Here is a 15691-nt window from a genome sequence, read left to right as displayed (position 1 = left end):
GGGGAAAGTTGCGAAAAGTGAAACTATAGCCGCCGAAGATAATGGAGTCTGTTGTCATTTGATACTGTTACGTCGTAACAGGTACATATATATTGCTGCACTAAAATGCAGCGGATCTCATTTGTGAAAGTTCAGTTAAATGTCACTTAGAAATAAAGCTTGAAAAAGATAAGAAATTAGATTATTTTTTCATATTTTTCAGAGAATAACTGACAACGTACGTAATTGGGGTATATCGTGATATATATCGTTATCGTGATATAAAATTATCCATATCGTGATATAAAATTTTTTCCATATCACCCAGCACTACCTCCAACAGTCACTGTGAGTGGTGGGATACGCCCAGGTTAAGCCACCAGTCCACCATTAGACCACAGAGACAAACGAGACCAGCAACTATTTACACTCCCACTCACATCTACTACAGTTTTTACTACGTTTTTCTCTGGTTCTTCCTATTTTCCGTCTTCTTCTTCTTCTTCTTCTTCTGCACATAACGTATTGTAAGAATGTTGTGCAACAACAATTGTCCAAGTGAATTCAACGTGGATTAAACAAAGCTTCAAATCGAAAGATTTTGCCTCAAGGATATTTTTGTAATTGAGTTATTTGATAAATTGTTCAAGCCATGACAGAGTGTTGACTTAAATAAATTATGTGGTAAGGTAAGGGATTAGATAAAGGATTAGGAGCTACAAATTATTTTTCAATATCCTGATCCATCCTAACCTTAATTCCCTCCTTCTGCTCCCAGCATGTGCTGAAGGATTATAATCACCTCGGTGGACTGTCTTCCATCAAACCCCCTCCTCAGGGGTGAGGATGAGGAGTGACCAGGGTGGAAGGGAGAGGATGCTCAGGATTTAGTAACCTTTTTCTGTATCTCCTCCACTTCAATCCATCCTTTTTTTAATATCCACTTTTTCATTATTGTTTATCTTTCTCACGATAGGTGCAGTCTCCATTAGTTAAAGACTGGCTTTAAAAGAGTGGTTAAACTTATTTTGTCTGCATTTGTTCAGATTAGACCTTAAAAAGAAGGTAAACTTACAGGTTCCGGCTCTATCTTTGTGCATCAACACTGCCTTCAATCCTTCTTTCTGCAGAAGACAGCCTTGCATGGGCTGGTTAGTAACCATAGCAACTATACAACTGGCCGTGATTGACACTAGATTGAGATATGGTTGGGTATTGTGTGTATTTCCTGATGCTGGTGTTAAAATCTGGTGTTAAAATCATACTTTAAAAATAGCACTGGTGCTGAACCAATATAATTATTTCCAGCGATCTCAGCTGTACCTACGTTTAAAACATTTTGTGGCTCTTGTCCTTTCGGCTTTTAGAATTTAAACAATATTTTAATTTCCTGTTGTTGATCAAGTGAGATCTTTACATTTGCTCAAAAGCTTTTTATTTGGTTTGTAGAACTGCAGGACCAGAGAATCAATAGTTAAGGCACTTTGAAGGCACCAAAATGATTGAAAAAAACAATATGCTCTTATTTCATAGGTTAACTGACCATAATTTAGTAACTGGTGTCACAGAAGCGCCAATCCTATTTCTAACTCTCGTTACATAAGCCTCTCTTACACCATGGTTTCATGATAAAGGTGGCATCTTACTGAGCTGTGATTGCATTCCAGAATGAGTCTGAGTTCTCTCCTGTGAGTCAGTAAGGGTTATAATTTCTGTAATCTTGTCATTTGGGTTTTAAAATGCTCAAAAAAATTTCCCTCAAAATAGTTACAGCGTCATCTCAAACATATTTCAGTTTTGTCACAGACAGCTCCAATCCATCTCAGGCATGTTAGAGGTATAATTAAACAGCAACAACAGACAGAAAACAACCAATGCTACAGTCCAGGTATAAAAACCACTGCGATATCAAATAATAAATGATGAAAACTGGTCCTAATCTGCCTATATTCATTTCAAAATGTTCAAAAGTGAATAAATTATAAATGGAGGTGCAGCTGTCAAGGTGGGTACAATGTAAGCAACAAAATAATGTGCGCAGCCTGTAATACAGTTTTGCAAAAGATTTTTGAACCCCCTGAGCACAGCTGTTGAAGTGGAAAACTGCTCACTTCATTCCCTCCTCACCAACTTCACTCTGTGACTACCACAGTGGCCGGCTCAGACGCATAACCTCACATCCCACCTCAGCTGTTTCACACGACACTAAGGTGGAAAGAAGGTCCCTGAGGGCCGGCTCGAAAGTGTTGGGTGAAAGAGGTTACACACCTGATTATACTGAGATCATCAACACCGCAGTGATTAAATAATTAGATTAGTTGTTACATTGTCACTAAAGAATTGTTGAACAAGTGTTGCTGTAATTATATATGATATATATTGTAAATATACATCCATTTTCTTTACCCACTTTCTCAAGCAGAGTCGCAGGGAGCTCCTCTTGAGATTGTTCCACGCAACAATCAATGTAACAAATCCCATCTGTGACAGGAAAAATGCACATTTTCCATCTGATGTATGCATGTCTCCACAGAACAGCAGCACTGCATCAGTTTGTGCAGTGAGCATCAAACAATATGACCCAGATCCTGTCTCAGACTCGGCATCTTATTTTTAGCCTAACTATGGCCAGCAGGCAGAGTTGGTCGCTGCAAACAAAGTCATTACCAACAGCACAGAGACGTTTATCTAAAGAGTAATAAAGAAATAAATCTACTTTGGGAATTATTTACATGGAAGTGTATCAAGCGTAAAATGTACAAACTTTCAAACAGACAAAGAAGTTAAAAAAGCCATCAGTCTGACTTACGGTAAGTTTGAACCTTTACGCTAAATTCAGGATCTGTTGATCAACATACAATGTACGACAAGCACAGGTTTTCCATCACAAATCAAGACAGAGTCAAGTTCCTGTTGCTGCTATCAGTGGCAGAGCTTCCTCTTCCTCTGCTCACAAAGGTCACTGTAATAACAGCAGCTTAGACTCTAAAGAAAAGTTCCTCGTGAAGATCCAGCTTGCTTTACTGCTGTTGTTGTAGTCGGTCGCGGCTGAGCTTCACTTCCTGCGCTGCAAAAAGGTCACGGCAGACATGACTACCATTCCAGTTTGAATAGCCGGAAGGCCAGTGAGCCAGCTTTGCATGAGTCCATTCCTTCTGACAGCTTTGTAGTTTTTTCCCCTTTACAGATCAGGGGCTGCACTATAAATAGATCCTGACTAATCAGATATAAATGGGAAAAAATAAAATCATACATTTTAAGCAGCTCACAGATAACTATCTGATGTATTTGGAACAAAGTGCTGTCAAGTTGTTTAAATCAAATATTATATTTGAATGTAGAGGATCTCAGTTCTTTGGTCGATTCAGACTGACCAATTCTGTTTTTTGTTTTTTTTCTTGTCTCACTACATCAACAGTATAGTCTTTGGAAAGAGGTATTTAAAAATGTTAAATAGTAAAATAATAAAAAATAATTACAATAGAACTCTTTTATAAGATATAAAAATAAGGTTTTTAGCATTATTTTTTATTTTCTTCTTTGGACACCTCAAAAATAAAACTACCTCAACATGGGACAGTTATTTTTTTTCCACAAAAACTCATTAAAAAAAAAAATTAAAGCAGTGCCAAACACAAATAATTAAAAAGTAAAACACCTCAGATTAACTGTTCTATATGTTGTGTTTGCAAATCTTTTTTTCCATCACATCGTAACTATATACATGACCAATTTCAGTTTGATAATCATAAAAATGTGCACCTTAAATCTTTATTTACATTTGTCAATCTGCTTGCAAATTCATAGTTTTAGACAGTAATATGGACTTCAATATGTCACCTGATTAAGCAATATGTTACTGAGAAGTAAAGTGAAAAAAGGCAGGCCTTTGTAGAAAAAAAATCTTCTTATCAGTTAGTTGCTTCTTACACCTTTGGTGCTTTTGGTGATTTCATTTTTAAAAACCTAAGCTATTACAAATGGATGACTTTACCTTAGCCAAGGTGCATTCACAAACAGAGTTAAAAAAAATTGATATTCATGTTTCAGATTGGCCAGTCACCAGCCAAGCTAAAAAACTGATCGATTCTGGTCACCAATCAAATAACTGGTGCAAAATTTACAACCAGGAGTTTCACTTATTACGATGTGCATTGAAATTACTGAAATGATATACAGTAGTTTTTAGTTGAGACAGAATGATCACATTTACAGTGTCATTAACTGAATCTTGTTGGTAAAGAAACAAATGTACTCATTGTGTTCATTGTGTAAACTTTGAGGATTTGCAGCATTTGTCTGATTTATAAACACGGGAAATGTTATATTTGGAGGTTTTGCTTTTTCAGTACGAGACACAACCATTAGTTGCAGGCATAAACCAATATATAATTATATAGATTTTTCAGATTTTTTTAATGACTTGAAACCAGACTGACCTAATTTAGGAAAAACTAGACAGAAGGTGGGTGGCACACCGGCACAGTGGTTAGAGCTTCCCAGCAGGAAGGTTGCAGGATCTCTTCCCGGCCTGGGGCCCTTCTGGGAAGAGATTACATGTTCTCCCTGTGCTCATGTGAAATTACTCCGGGTACTCCGGTTTCCTCCCACAGACCAAACATATGCATGTTAGGTTAATTAGTAACTCTAAAATTGTCCCTAGATGTGAGTGAGAGCGTGAATGATTGTTTGTCTTGTTTGTCTCTATGATGGACTTGCGACCTGTCCGGGGTGTCCCCGGCCTCTCGCACAGCGACTGCTGGAGATACACACCAGCTCTCCGTGACCCAGAATGGAGAAGCAGGTAAAAAAAAATAGATGGATGGATGGTAAGACAAAAGGAATGCAGATTGCCTAAAATCAATAAATGTGTAAAGCAAAAAAAAAAAAAGAAATCCCACAGCATGTTCGACACTTTCTGTGAGGTTGTTGACAATAATAATTGCTAACATAATGTAAGACAAAGTGGACAACAGATCTACATCTGAAGTACAGAAGCGGAACAGTTCTTTTTTTCTTCAGGTCTAAATGTGGAGTCCCCAGAGGAATCTTAAAAAACCCAAGCGCGAACACTCAGGCGCACATGTATCTGCCAGATCACCTGCGCGTTCAGTGAAATGCAGCAATGAATAATTTCTCTTTGTGGGTTTTTTGCCGTAATGGAGCTCTGCCGCCGATGACAAACTGCTGGAGGAGAGCCACACCCTGATTCACTGAAAGATACACTCAAACAGCAGCAGAGGGGAAAAAACAAGAATCTTTCCTGTTATTAAACAGATGCAGGGGAAGTGAAACTGATTTCACTGATTTGAATGGTTGCTTCTTATCTGCACACCATACATGCCATATCTTCCAGTTCCTCAAACATGTTGTAATCATTCAACACCTTTAAGTTTTAGAATCTGCCTTCAAACATTTTGCAGGCATCAGTTTGTGCTTTGGATTAGATATTAGACACTCCAAACACCAGTGCAAAAGTGTTTTGATGCTCTTTTGCAAAAAATAAAAGGAGTTTTCTGTGTGCAGCTGCTAAAAAAAAGATGCTGTTTTCCCCCAAACACCTATTCAAATCAAAAGTTATTATAACATGCCTACTCTGGGTATATGCAGGTATATTTTAGACTAGAAGCAGCTGAGAAATTTACCCTAAAGTCTTAAAATGATTTGCAATTTGGTCTTAAAGGGATCTTTTCTGAGCATGTGCAGCCTGCAGCCGTTACCTGCAGTGAATATTATCTGACACTGGAGTTTCCCTGATAAATACAGGAAGTCTTACATGCCACTGAAATGACAGCTTAGTGGGCTATAATTAATACGCTCCAATGAAAGCAACAGTGAATATGGTGAAGTTTAAACTAACACAGACTGGCTTGAATCACCTGCTGCTTAGCCGTAATGCTTCATTTTATTAATCTCTAATTTACTTTATTCTGTGGGAACAAAATCCCTTTTTTGTCTGGTTTTAATCTTTAGGAACTACTGATTCAAATTTTTGGGCAAAACACCTGAGCAGAAAGTAAACTGGCCTCTACAAAGGCACAAGAATAAAGATGAAATGGGGAAACGGGATACCTAAAATTGTTTTGAAGTGGATTTCAGTGGAGACGTTACCAACAATTAATATCTACCTGATGTAGATAGCTCTTTCACTGACCTCAGTTTGAAGAAATAAAGTTTATTGCTGACAGACTGATGAGCCAACAGGTAGTCTGAGCACAGTTAAGACTAAAGTGGATTACTGTCACCTTCTAAACAATCTCATAACATTTCATGCAAATGCTATTCCATAAACCTTCACATCACTGTCAGTTCTGATTACACAGTTATTTGCAAGTGCAAATTGCAGAAGCAGAAGCTAGCTCTGGCACGTCTGGTGCAGCCTGGGGCACTTTAGGCAGGAACATCATAAAACTTCTACTATAGTAAACTGTGTAATGTAAAACTGACAGCAGTGTAAAGCTTTAAATAAGAGTATTAACATACACCTCTGAAATTTTGAAGACTGGAACTGTGTCTGCTCAAACTGTACTAACAAGCTAATTGTCCAAGTGGATCCATTTCCAAAGGATACTATGCCATCCTAAAAAATACTAAATCAGTAAAATTACAAAGTGGTTCATGCAGTTGCTACTATTTAAAACTTTACACCCTAGTCAGTTTTGACTGACATGGTTATTTTGGAAATAATAATATGAAATGTCTGCAGGGAGTCCCACAGTCAGAACTATTTTTCTTTGCTTGTCTATGGTTTCTTTTTTTTGCAAATAGCCATTAAATTCTATGAAAATAAATGTGTATTGAGAAAACAACAGGGATGTGAAGGTTTATAAATACCATCCACAGAAACCACCAAAAAATGTTTAAACTGCAGTTGTTTTAAGACCACTCAGACTAGTGGTTGGCTTTTTTACTTTGGTCTTGAGTTTAACTCCATTTTTTCATATCGAAGCCTTTCAAAGAGCCATCTACAACAGGTGAGATATTAATTGTTCATACCTTTGCTACAGAACCCACTTCCAAATGGCCAAAATCTCCCTTTCGATACCAAGGGAGATGAAACTAATTGCAGGATTGCAACAATTATGTTTTGGATTTGTGTAAGTCCAGTCCACCAACAGAACAAAATGAATCAATTCAACTGATTGATTGACAAAATGGACAGAACTCAAGGAGTAGTGTGTGCAAGACAGATTATTGAAAAAAAGATTTATAGGAGCAAAACAAAATCTCTTTTTCAGACGTTGAACCTATAGCTAAAAGTGAGGTTTTATTTCCTTGAATGCCCTCCTGCTGGTATATGGCCATTTTAAAATGTCCATATACCAGCAGGATGCAGTCTGTGTCTCACAAACAAGCAGCTGACACAGTTTCATGTGGCTTCATGGCAAGGCGACAGGAACAAGGCTGTGGTTTACTAATCTGCTCATCACAGCAAAGCCACCAACTTCTCCTCAGCGCACTGATGACTTCCGCCGTTTCACTGCTTCCTCACAAACATCCCCTCTTTTCAGCCTAAAACTCTGAAAAGAGAGGCAACAAACTTCGTTTTTGATTTTTCTTTTTTTGTGAATAAAACAACCACCCCCACCAAAAAAAAATCAATAAGAAAAAAAAAAAAAGAGACTCTCTTCTTTTATGAACTTGAATACCTCTGTGAGCTTGAAACAATTAGAGCTGCGGTTTCAAGGAACGAGGCTGAGAGAGTCTTTAACTCAGCGATCAGAAATGGGTTAAACCATTTCCTCAGAGAGGGGGATTCCCAGCCCCCCCAAGCTGAGTGTGGTCTCACTCCAGAGTCTTCAGGTGATTCACTTTTTCCTTCCCTTCTCACAGTTTCATGGAAACAGGCATTCACTTCGCACGTTACTTATATAAATGCCTAGTTTATTTTCATTCATGTTTCGTTCTTTTTTTTTTTTTTGCCAGTCGTGTTTTGTTTGCAAGACATTCCCCAAAACTTTTTTTTTTTCCTACCCCAACAGCTGTTGTTGATGCACACAGCTGCAGCACCTCAGTCAGTCACCCTCCACAGATATTTGCTGGCCCAGGAAGCCCGTCTAGTCGCCAAGCGTTAAGGATTTGGTTCCCACATGTGCAGACCAAAACACACAGTACTGGGTCAAAGAAAGAATAAAGGGTTATCTTCATTCAAACCCGTGCAGCAGATGTAGTTATGATTCACTCGATCCTGAGGAGCTAAACCCAAAATGTCAGGGTTAGTTTGTCTTTCAGATCATCTAAGTATTTCCACAACCGCTTTGCTTTGATGAAACATTTACTGCTGCCATTGTTCTTCCCACAAGCCTTAAGAAAATACCTTCTTGGGGTACAGTTTTCTCCTGACACAAAAGCGATGACCAAGCGCCACCCCCTGTGCCTAATTATGAGGGGACACTGAACACACTGCGGTGTAACAGCAGAGCAGGCGACTGAAGACTCGCCCCCGGGAACAAGCAAACTCTGATTCAAAGCGACATTCGTTTCAGCGGTGGAATCCTTCATCGCTGCTGGTCACTTGTGTAATCCTCAGAGGCAGAGGAACCGTGGACTGTCGGATTGTTCTGTGGGCTCGAATGCTGTAAATTTAAACAACAACAGCCGTACATTCTGGCTTGCAACTTAGGTGAGAGCCAGCAGCAGCAGTTTAACAGGCTTCTGCATATTTCTGACTCTGAGTAACAGAAAAACTCTCATTTAGGCTGGAAAAAAATCCACATCTTCTAACTTCATTCTGTTGCATCACATTTAAGGGATATGCCAGTCATTCTGAGGTAGGGTTTTGTGGCAAGGTTATGAGCAAATAATAGCTTTTCAGTTGTAAACAGCTTTTTGAAAGAATCATTAGGATACTCCTGCTGGAGTTAATTGGAAGTCCTACTGCTAGTTGCTGGAGTCACTATGTGCACTTGAAAATAACCACAGGACTCTATGTAAATACCTGGAATGTAGAGCTGAAGGTGTTGTAAAGATTTATAAAATAGCATTTGCATGAACTGCGATGAAACTCTTGAGATTAGAGCTGTTTTTAGACAGCGCCAATCCACATTTGAGCCATTAGCTCATCAGTCCTGTCAAACAGAGGCTATTTATTACAAGTAGATATTAAAGGTACTCATTGAGAAGTATGAAATCAAACATAAAAAGGGTTATCCTGAACTATATCAAATGGTGCAGCTTGAATGAGTTTATTGCGGTAGTTTTACAAATACCTACATTGATATGGAATTCTGAAATGTGGGTCCACACTCAATGTAAACACATCTTCTGAAACCCACTTGGAAGCTTGAGTCACATGATTGACCAGCATCAGGCGGGCCGTAGTCTGTGCAGGTAAACAAATATGGCAGAATCGAAACAAGTGGAGATTCTCAGAGAAGACGTTCAGGTGGAAATATAAGAGTGAACCTGCTGCTAAAAGAGAAAGGTCGAGTACGGCAGCTGTCAGGAATAAATATCAGGGATCAAGCAGGGTGGGGGAGCACCATGAAGACAGAGCTTTTGCAAAACCTCTAGACTGATAAGTTCACCATTTTAACTTATCTTTTTATTTGCATACTTTACTTAACAAATCTGAGCATAAACACACACTAATACATCCATAGTGTCAGACATCTTAATCCCAAACATAGACGTTGCCATTGTTGACCTATTTTCAGTCACTTTGGCTGTTTCTGTAGGTACACAAATACACAAGGTAGTTGGCAACTGATCACAATTTTTGCTTAGAAGTTTTTAATTAAGGGACACATCAACCACTGATATAAGAAAAGTATTGTGCAGATTTTGTTTATTACTTAATGGGAGTTTTTTTTTTTTTTGACCAGTCTTCATGACTCTCTTTCTCTTTCTTATTGTTTATTCATTGTCACATGCTGTTTTTATTTTGTTTTTTAATTATGTAAAGCACCTTGAAATGCCTTGCTGCTGAAATGTGCTATAAAAATAAAATTTGATTGATTGATTGATTGATTGAAATGAGTAGCTTTACTTGTTCCTAACTTTTTCGCAGAACCTCGCTTCAAAATGTCAAAAATATCCCATCGGGTTCTCCTAGAGCATGTGTAAAAAGTAACTCGCGGCGTTGCATGAAAGTTACTTTCAAACAGAATCAAACTAAAAACCTTCGTGAACCCTGATGAGTCATACGATTGTGCTGACTAACATGAACAGAATCATGAGTCATGTATTTGTTTGTATGAATAATGAGTTTTTTATTAATTTTTTCCAAAATGTAAAAAAAGCCAGCAAAGCAGTTCCTTCAGTCACAATTAAAACCATCATGTACAGTAACAGTATAGCAACATCCATTTTATCAACACCAAGCTGTCTCTGGGTGTATTTTGCCTCCACAAAATGACAGATCACACTTGAGTCTGCTGCATTAATGCAGCCTTCAGTGTTACGGAGCAATCTCCTTCTAAGTACTAAGTGCTGATGATACAGATAATGGATGCAGCCGTTCAGTTTGAGAAGTGAAACCAATCCGGAAGTTGCTTTAATATTCAGAACCACTGAAAACCACTAAGCATCAGTACATCTGACTTCCAACAGGATCCCAATCAAAAGGCATCAGCTTCTTCGAGTCCATCAGTAAGTCATCCCCACAATCCCTTCTGTGGTCCCTTCAGCGCGAAGCCACGCCTCCTCTGATCAGTGTGTAGGTGGTCTTCACAGCTCTGACAGGAGAATGCTTGACGAAATAAAACGAGTGTTCGTGTGCTTGAGAGCATCTGTGTGAACTGCCCATACCGGCTCAAAACCTCTGACACGACACAACCCTGTCACTTTGTTTGAGGCCCTGAAAGTGCATCATTCAGTGAGCCGTTTAGGTTTAAAGGGTGCTGTCGTGTCACACTTCAAGGACAGAGCAAAACTATCCAGCCTTCTCATCGTCATCCTTCCCAAATGCAAATCTGTCACTGTAAATTCAAACCCCAAAGCTCTCCCCTGTTTGTTTTGCTCTTAACTGCACTATTAATAGAGACAGTTTTTTATCGTTGTGTTTGCTTTCTGTATTTTTACCCCAACTATAGTCCTCGCTTTTAAAAAAGTGATAGATTTGAGTGAAGTGGCTCACTCTACCACCTAAAACTGGTTGCAATGAACAAAGTGTGAATCTTCTACAATATCTCTGACATTTTGGCCATAGCATGCCCCTGGCATTTCATTAGGACCTCGTAAATTTGCGTAAGCTTCAAGGAGAAACCATAATTTCTTCTTTATTGAACACTGGGCCTCTGCAGACACAAATTTGCCCCGTTTTTTTTTTTCTGATTCAACATTTTGTCCAAATATGGTCAAGTCTGGCCTAGGCTTCAAAACGTGGACTAACCCGTCACTGAATTACACCGTGTTGGCAATACCAGTCTCTCTCGTAATGCAAGTGTTTTCAACTCACACAGTGGTGCACTGATACATCCACCAAGTGCTCTGTGGCTGAGAGGTTGAACGAGTGCACCATTGCAACACGAAGAGCAGATAAGGAAGCGAATTGCCAGACTGTTTTCCATGCTCAGGCAAATATGAGTCAATCACAGCCGCTAACATTAGCAAGGCATGGATAGTTTTCCCGCCGCAGATATTAATGTTCAAATGCAAAGGCTTTGCAGGAAGAGTGATGCTACCCGTCCTGAATCTCAGATTAAAACGTGAGAAGTTCTGATCCAATCGTCCTCTGCTCTAATTTGCAACAAACCCACAGCAGAATCACGACGCTACTTGTTCTCTGATGTGCCGAAGGAGGTGGAAATCTGGGCCGAAGAAGCACCAGGTCTTCATCATTCCTCTGCCATGTGTGTGTGTGTGTGTGTGTGTGTGTGTGTGTGCGTGTGTGGATGAACAGGCCTATCCCCATTAATGCAGCACAGACAGAGCCACTCCAGCAAAAAAAAAAAAAAGAAAAAAAGGCCTGCTAGGCAATGGTGTGCACAAATGCGCAATGAAACACCGCCCACCCGATGGAGCACAATTCGGTCAGTGGTGAAGCCTCTCTGTGATGCACGGATGGGGTTGATGGGTGCATCATGCAAAGAATATATTTCTTGGGCGTGGATGAGAGGACCAGGGAGGACTTCCGGAAGGCCAAAAATAGATGTAACGCTACTGTGATGACCCCCCCCCCCACACACACACACACACACACACACACACACACACCTTTTGCATCCTAAATAGAAATAATAATGGATGGCTGGATGGACGGATGGACGGATGGCTGGATGGATGGATGAGAGGCTATCAGAGGAATAATCCAGGCCAGACCGCACCGGTCCCATGAGAAGGAGAAGGGAGGGAGGGGCGAGGTGGAGGATGAGGAGTGAGGGGGGGTTATGTCATAATAAACGTGATTCTGGGACCGTGAGAGGGGAAAAAAATACAAAACTGCATGTTTGTGCTTCAGTTTCCGCGAGTTTGTTCTGGGCTGAGGCTTTAACACAGACACACACACACACACGAAGGCTTAAAACCAACCTTGTAGACTTGTCCATATGTGCCATTCCCGACTACTTCCACCAGCTCAAAAATCCCAGCAGGGTCCTGGATTTAAAACACACATAAAGAAAAAAAATTAACGCCTTGATTGAATTGATGTAGCGCTAATTGCAGCGGGGTTCGCTCGGTGTATCCACCGGCAGCGCCCGGCTCGCCTCTCACGCCAGCGGATATTAGACAAAGAAAAGCCACCGCAGGGTTGTGTCAACACCTCTGCTTACTACTGGGTAATTATTTTATTCCTTTTCATGAAAACGAGCCTGTTAAAAAAAAAAAAAAAAACAGTCAATTTAGCACACGCTCACCCTCAAAGATGCCAGGTCTATGTCCACCAGACTTTTGGCCGGTGAGTCGTTCGCCATTTTTCGTCAAAACGAGGATAAATCGGCAGAGTAGCGGCGCGTTTCAGTATCCTTCAGGCGGACGGCACTTGTCTCATCCTCACCGAGTTTTTACATGAAATCCGGCTGCTGTTTTTTGCTACCTAAGAGTCGTTTTCCCCTCTTTTTTTGAAGTCCAAGCCTCCTCCAATGCTACATACCGACCGTACTGCCTGTGGTGCCGACTGCTTGCCGGACCCGGAGTCCTGCCTGTCCTAGCCTCTCTCTCTCTCTCTCTCTCTCTCTCTCTCTCTCTCTTTCCTTGAGTGAATGTCTCTCTGCCTGTTTTCTCCGCCCTCTCTCCCTCCCATTCGGTCCATGTGTCTCTCTGTCCCTCTGTCTTCATTCGCCGCTCCGAACAGGGGCGGGCATAACATTTCGGGGGGCCACGACATGAACTGACTTGCCCCCCTTAACACTCACCAGCAGAACTGTAAAATGTCAGTGTTTTATCCCTAAATATTCATTCTTTAGACAACAAAAGTGGAACCATTTTTATAGCAAAAGATGGGTTTCTGTGCTATATCACAAGCTGGTAAATATACCAGCTAGTTTCACTACATCATCGTCCATCAAAAAACGTGGAAATTGGTCAATATTTCAGGAGATTACATAATTATAACAAAAGAATATTAATCACACAATTATGAACCTAAACATGTCTAACCACCTAAAAATGTGTTGCATTTTCAAGCTAAATATGCATTATAAATAATAACTAATGCCATGATCTGGATATTTGATCATTTATAAATCATCCAAGCTGTCCAATAGTTTACCATTATACATTGTTTATTTGAATTTTTGGCTCAACTGGTAACATTACAAACAACCACAGTTTGTTTACTTTCACTAGCAGTTACCAGTTGGCTATGGATTAACTATTTGTTAGATTAAATCAGGGGTCGGCAACCCAAAATGTTGAAAGAGACATTTTGGACCGGTGGTGCAGTGGTTAGAGCTGTCGCCTCCCAGCAAGAAGGTCGCAGGATTGCTTGCTGAACTGGGGCCTTCCTGTGTGGAGTTTGCATGTTCTCCCCATGCATGCGGGGGTTTTCTACAGGTACTCTGGTTTCCTCTCACAGACCAAAACCATACATGTTAGGTTAATTGGTAACTTTAAATTGTCCCTAGTTGTGAGTGTGTCCCTATGACGGCCTTGCGACCTGTCCAGGGCGTCCCCTGCCTCTCGCACAGTGACTGCTGGAGATAGGCACCAGCTCCCTGCAACCCGGAAAGGAGAAGTAGGTAAAGAAAATGGATGGAGGGACGGAGGGTAGTTGAACCAGAAGAAGGTGACATGCCCCCTACTGGCTATAGATGACTCTCTGCCTCAAGTAGAGGAGTTCAAGTATCTCGCAGTCTTGCTCACGAGTGAGGACAGGGTGGAGCGGGAGATGGATCAACGGATCGGCGACTTTGTCCGCTGTGATGAGGGCGTTGCTCCGGGTGTCATGATGAAGAAGGAGCTGAGTCACAAGATTTACTGGTCTATCTTCCTTCCAACCCTCACCTATGGTCGAGAGGCTTACTAGGCTCAAATAAGGCCAACACCAATTTAAAACAACAACAGAACTATAAATAATCACCCAATGGCCTACTTCTATTTTGCTGTATAAAATATATATGGCTGATTCAATTAAAAGCTAAAGCTTTTCAGTGAGGGGGTCTCTGCTGTGGCTTAGGAGTTATAAATCAGCTGTTTCATAATCAAAGGCTTGGACTGAATCGTTTGTCCTTATTTGTCAAATAAATAAAGGTGAATAATGATACATCAATAAGGCAGGTGTCATACAGTAAGTTCATATAATGTTTCAGTGGATTTACAATAATAAAAACAAATATTGTCCTTTCTTTACTTTTCCCTCCGTGCCTGATTCTTTCTCATTCTTTGTATAGTTTTCCCACTGGCTACAGGGCAATTAGAGCATGTGAAATAGAAAGAAACGGTTATAAATATTTCAGCTCTGCTTTCACTGCTACCTAGAAGTGCTGCGTGCTGACAGCACATCATGTGATGGAGATATACACAGACTCCAAGTCAAGATGTAGAGGAACTTACCAACTGCCATAAATTTGATCTGCTAATAGTGATGACAGTGAGAAGACCAAATATATATCAACTCCTGATGATCAAAGCTTAACCTTAGAGAAGACAGTTCAATTTAAAAGATCTCTTGGCCTTGCAATTTTACAATGAATTTGACAGCTTCGCTCCTCTAAATGCACTTTATTTGCTTCTTTTTTGTATTTTTGATTGGTTTTTTATTGGTATGGTGTTAGTGGACAGTGGTGCCTGGTTTCTTCCAGAGATAATGACAAATTGAGGCCAAACTGTGCAGTCTTGGTTTAATCAGACCAGGAAATCTTGTTCCTCATCGTCTGCACCATCCAGCTTCAACGACTACCGTCCCGTCGCACTCACCCCCATCCTTATGAAGTGCTTCGAGCGGCTAGTCATGAAGCACATCAGGTCTGCACTCCCTCCCTCCCTCGACCCCTTCCAGTTCGCATACCGGCCCAACCGCTCCACAGAGGATGCCATCAGCGCCGTCCTCCACCCAGCCCTCACTCACTTGGAAAATAAAGACTCATACGTTAGAATGCTGTTCATCGACTTCAGTTCAGCATTCAACACCATCATCCCTCAGCAGCTGATCATCAAACTGGACCAACTGGGTCTGAACACCTCCCTGTGTAACTGGCTGCTGGACTTCCTGACCGGGAGACCACAGGCAGTGCGGGTCGGCAGCATCACATCCCACACCATCACCATGAACACGGGGGCCCCCCAGGGATGTGTGCTGAGCCCCCTCCTCTTCACACTGCTGACTCACGAC

The 15691-nt window shown here is 40.8% G+C and overlaps 1 protein-coding gene across 5 annotated transcripts in view; it reads right to left on the bottom strand.

Moving 5' to 3' along the window:
- Nucleotides 1-13070, bottom strand: part of LOC108244197 (mitogen-activated protein kinase kinase kinase kinase 4) — a 109618-nt gene extending 96548 nt beyond the window's left edge. For 3 of the 5 annotated variants that reach the window (XM_017430162.3, XM_017430165.3, XM_017430163.3), the window contains exons 1-2: nt 12777-13069; nt 12451-12516 (exon numbers count right to left, since the gene is read on the bottom strand). In XM_017430162.3, the coding sequence (XP_017285651.1) occupies nt 12451-12516; nt 12777-12833 (123 nt within the window). In that variant the 5' untranslated portion in view covers nt 12834-13069. Of the gene's footprint in view, nt 1-12450; nt 12517-12776 lie in introns of all 5 variants that reach the window. The other 2 variants (XM_017430161.3, XM_017430164.3) reach the window with 1 other exon arrangement.
- Nucleotides 13071-15691: the final 2621 nt, after the last annotated feature.

Source organism: Kryptolebias marmoratus, linkage group LG6 (genome assembly GCF_001649575.2).
Source record: "Kryptolebias marmoratus isolate JLee-2015 linkage group LG6, ASM164957v2, whole genome shotgun sequence".
NCBI classification, from domain to species: Eukaryota; Metazoa; Chordata; class Actinopteri; order Cyprinodontiformes; family Rivulidae; genus Kryptolebias; species Kryptolebias marmoratus.
The sequence above is the reverse complement of the archived record's forward strand: the minus strand, read 5'-3'. Positions and strand labels throughout refer to the sequence as shown.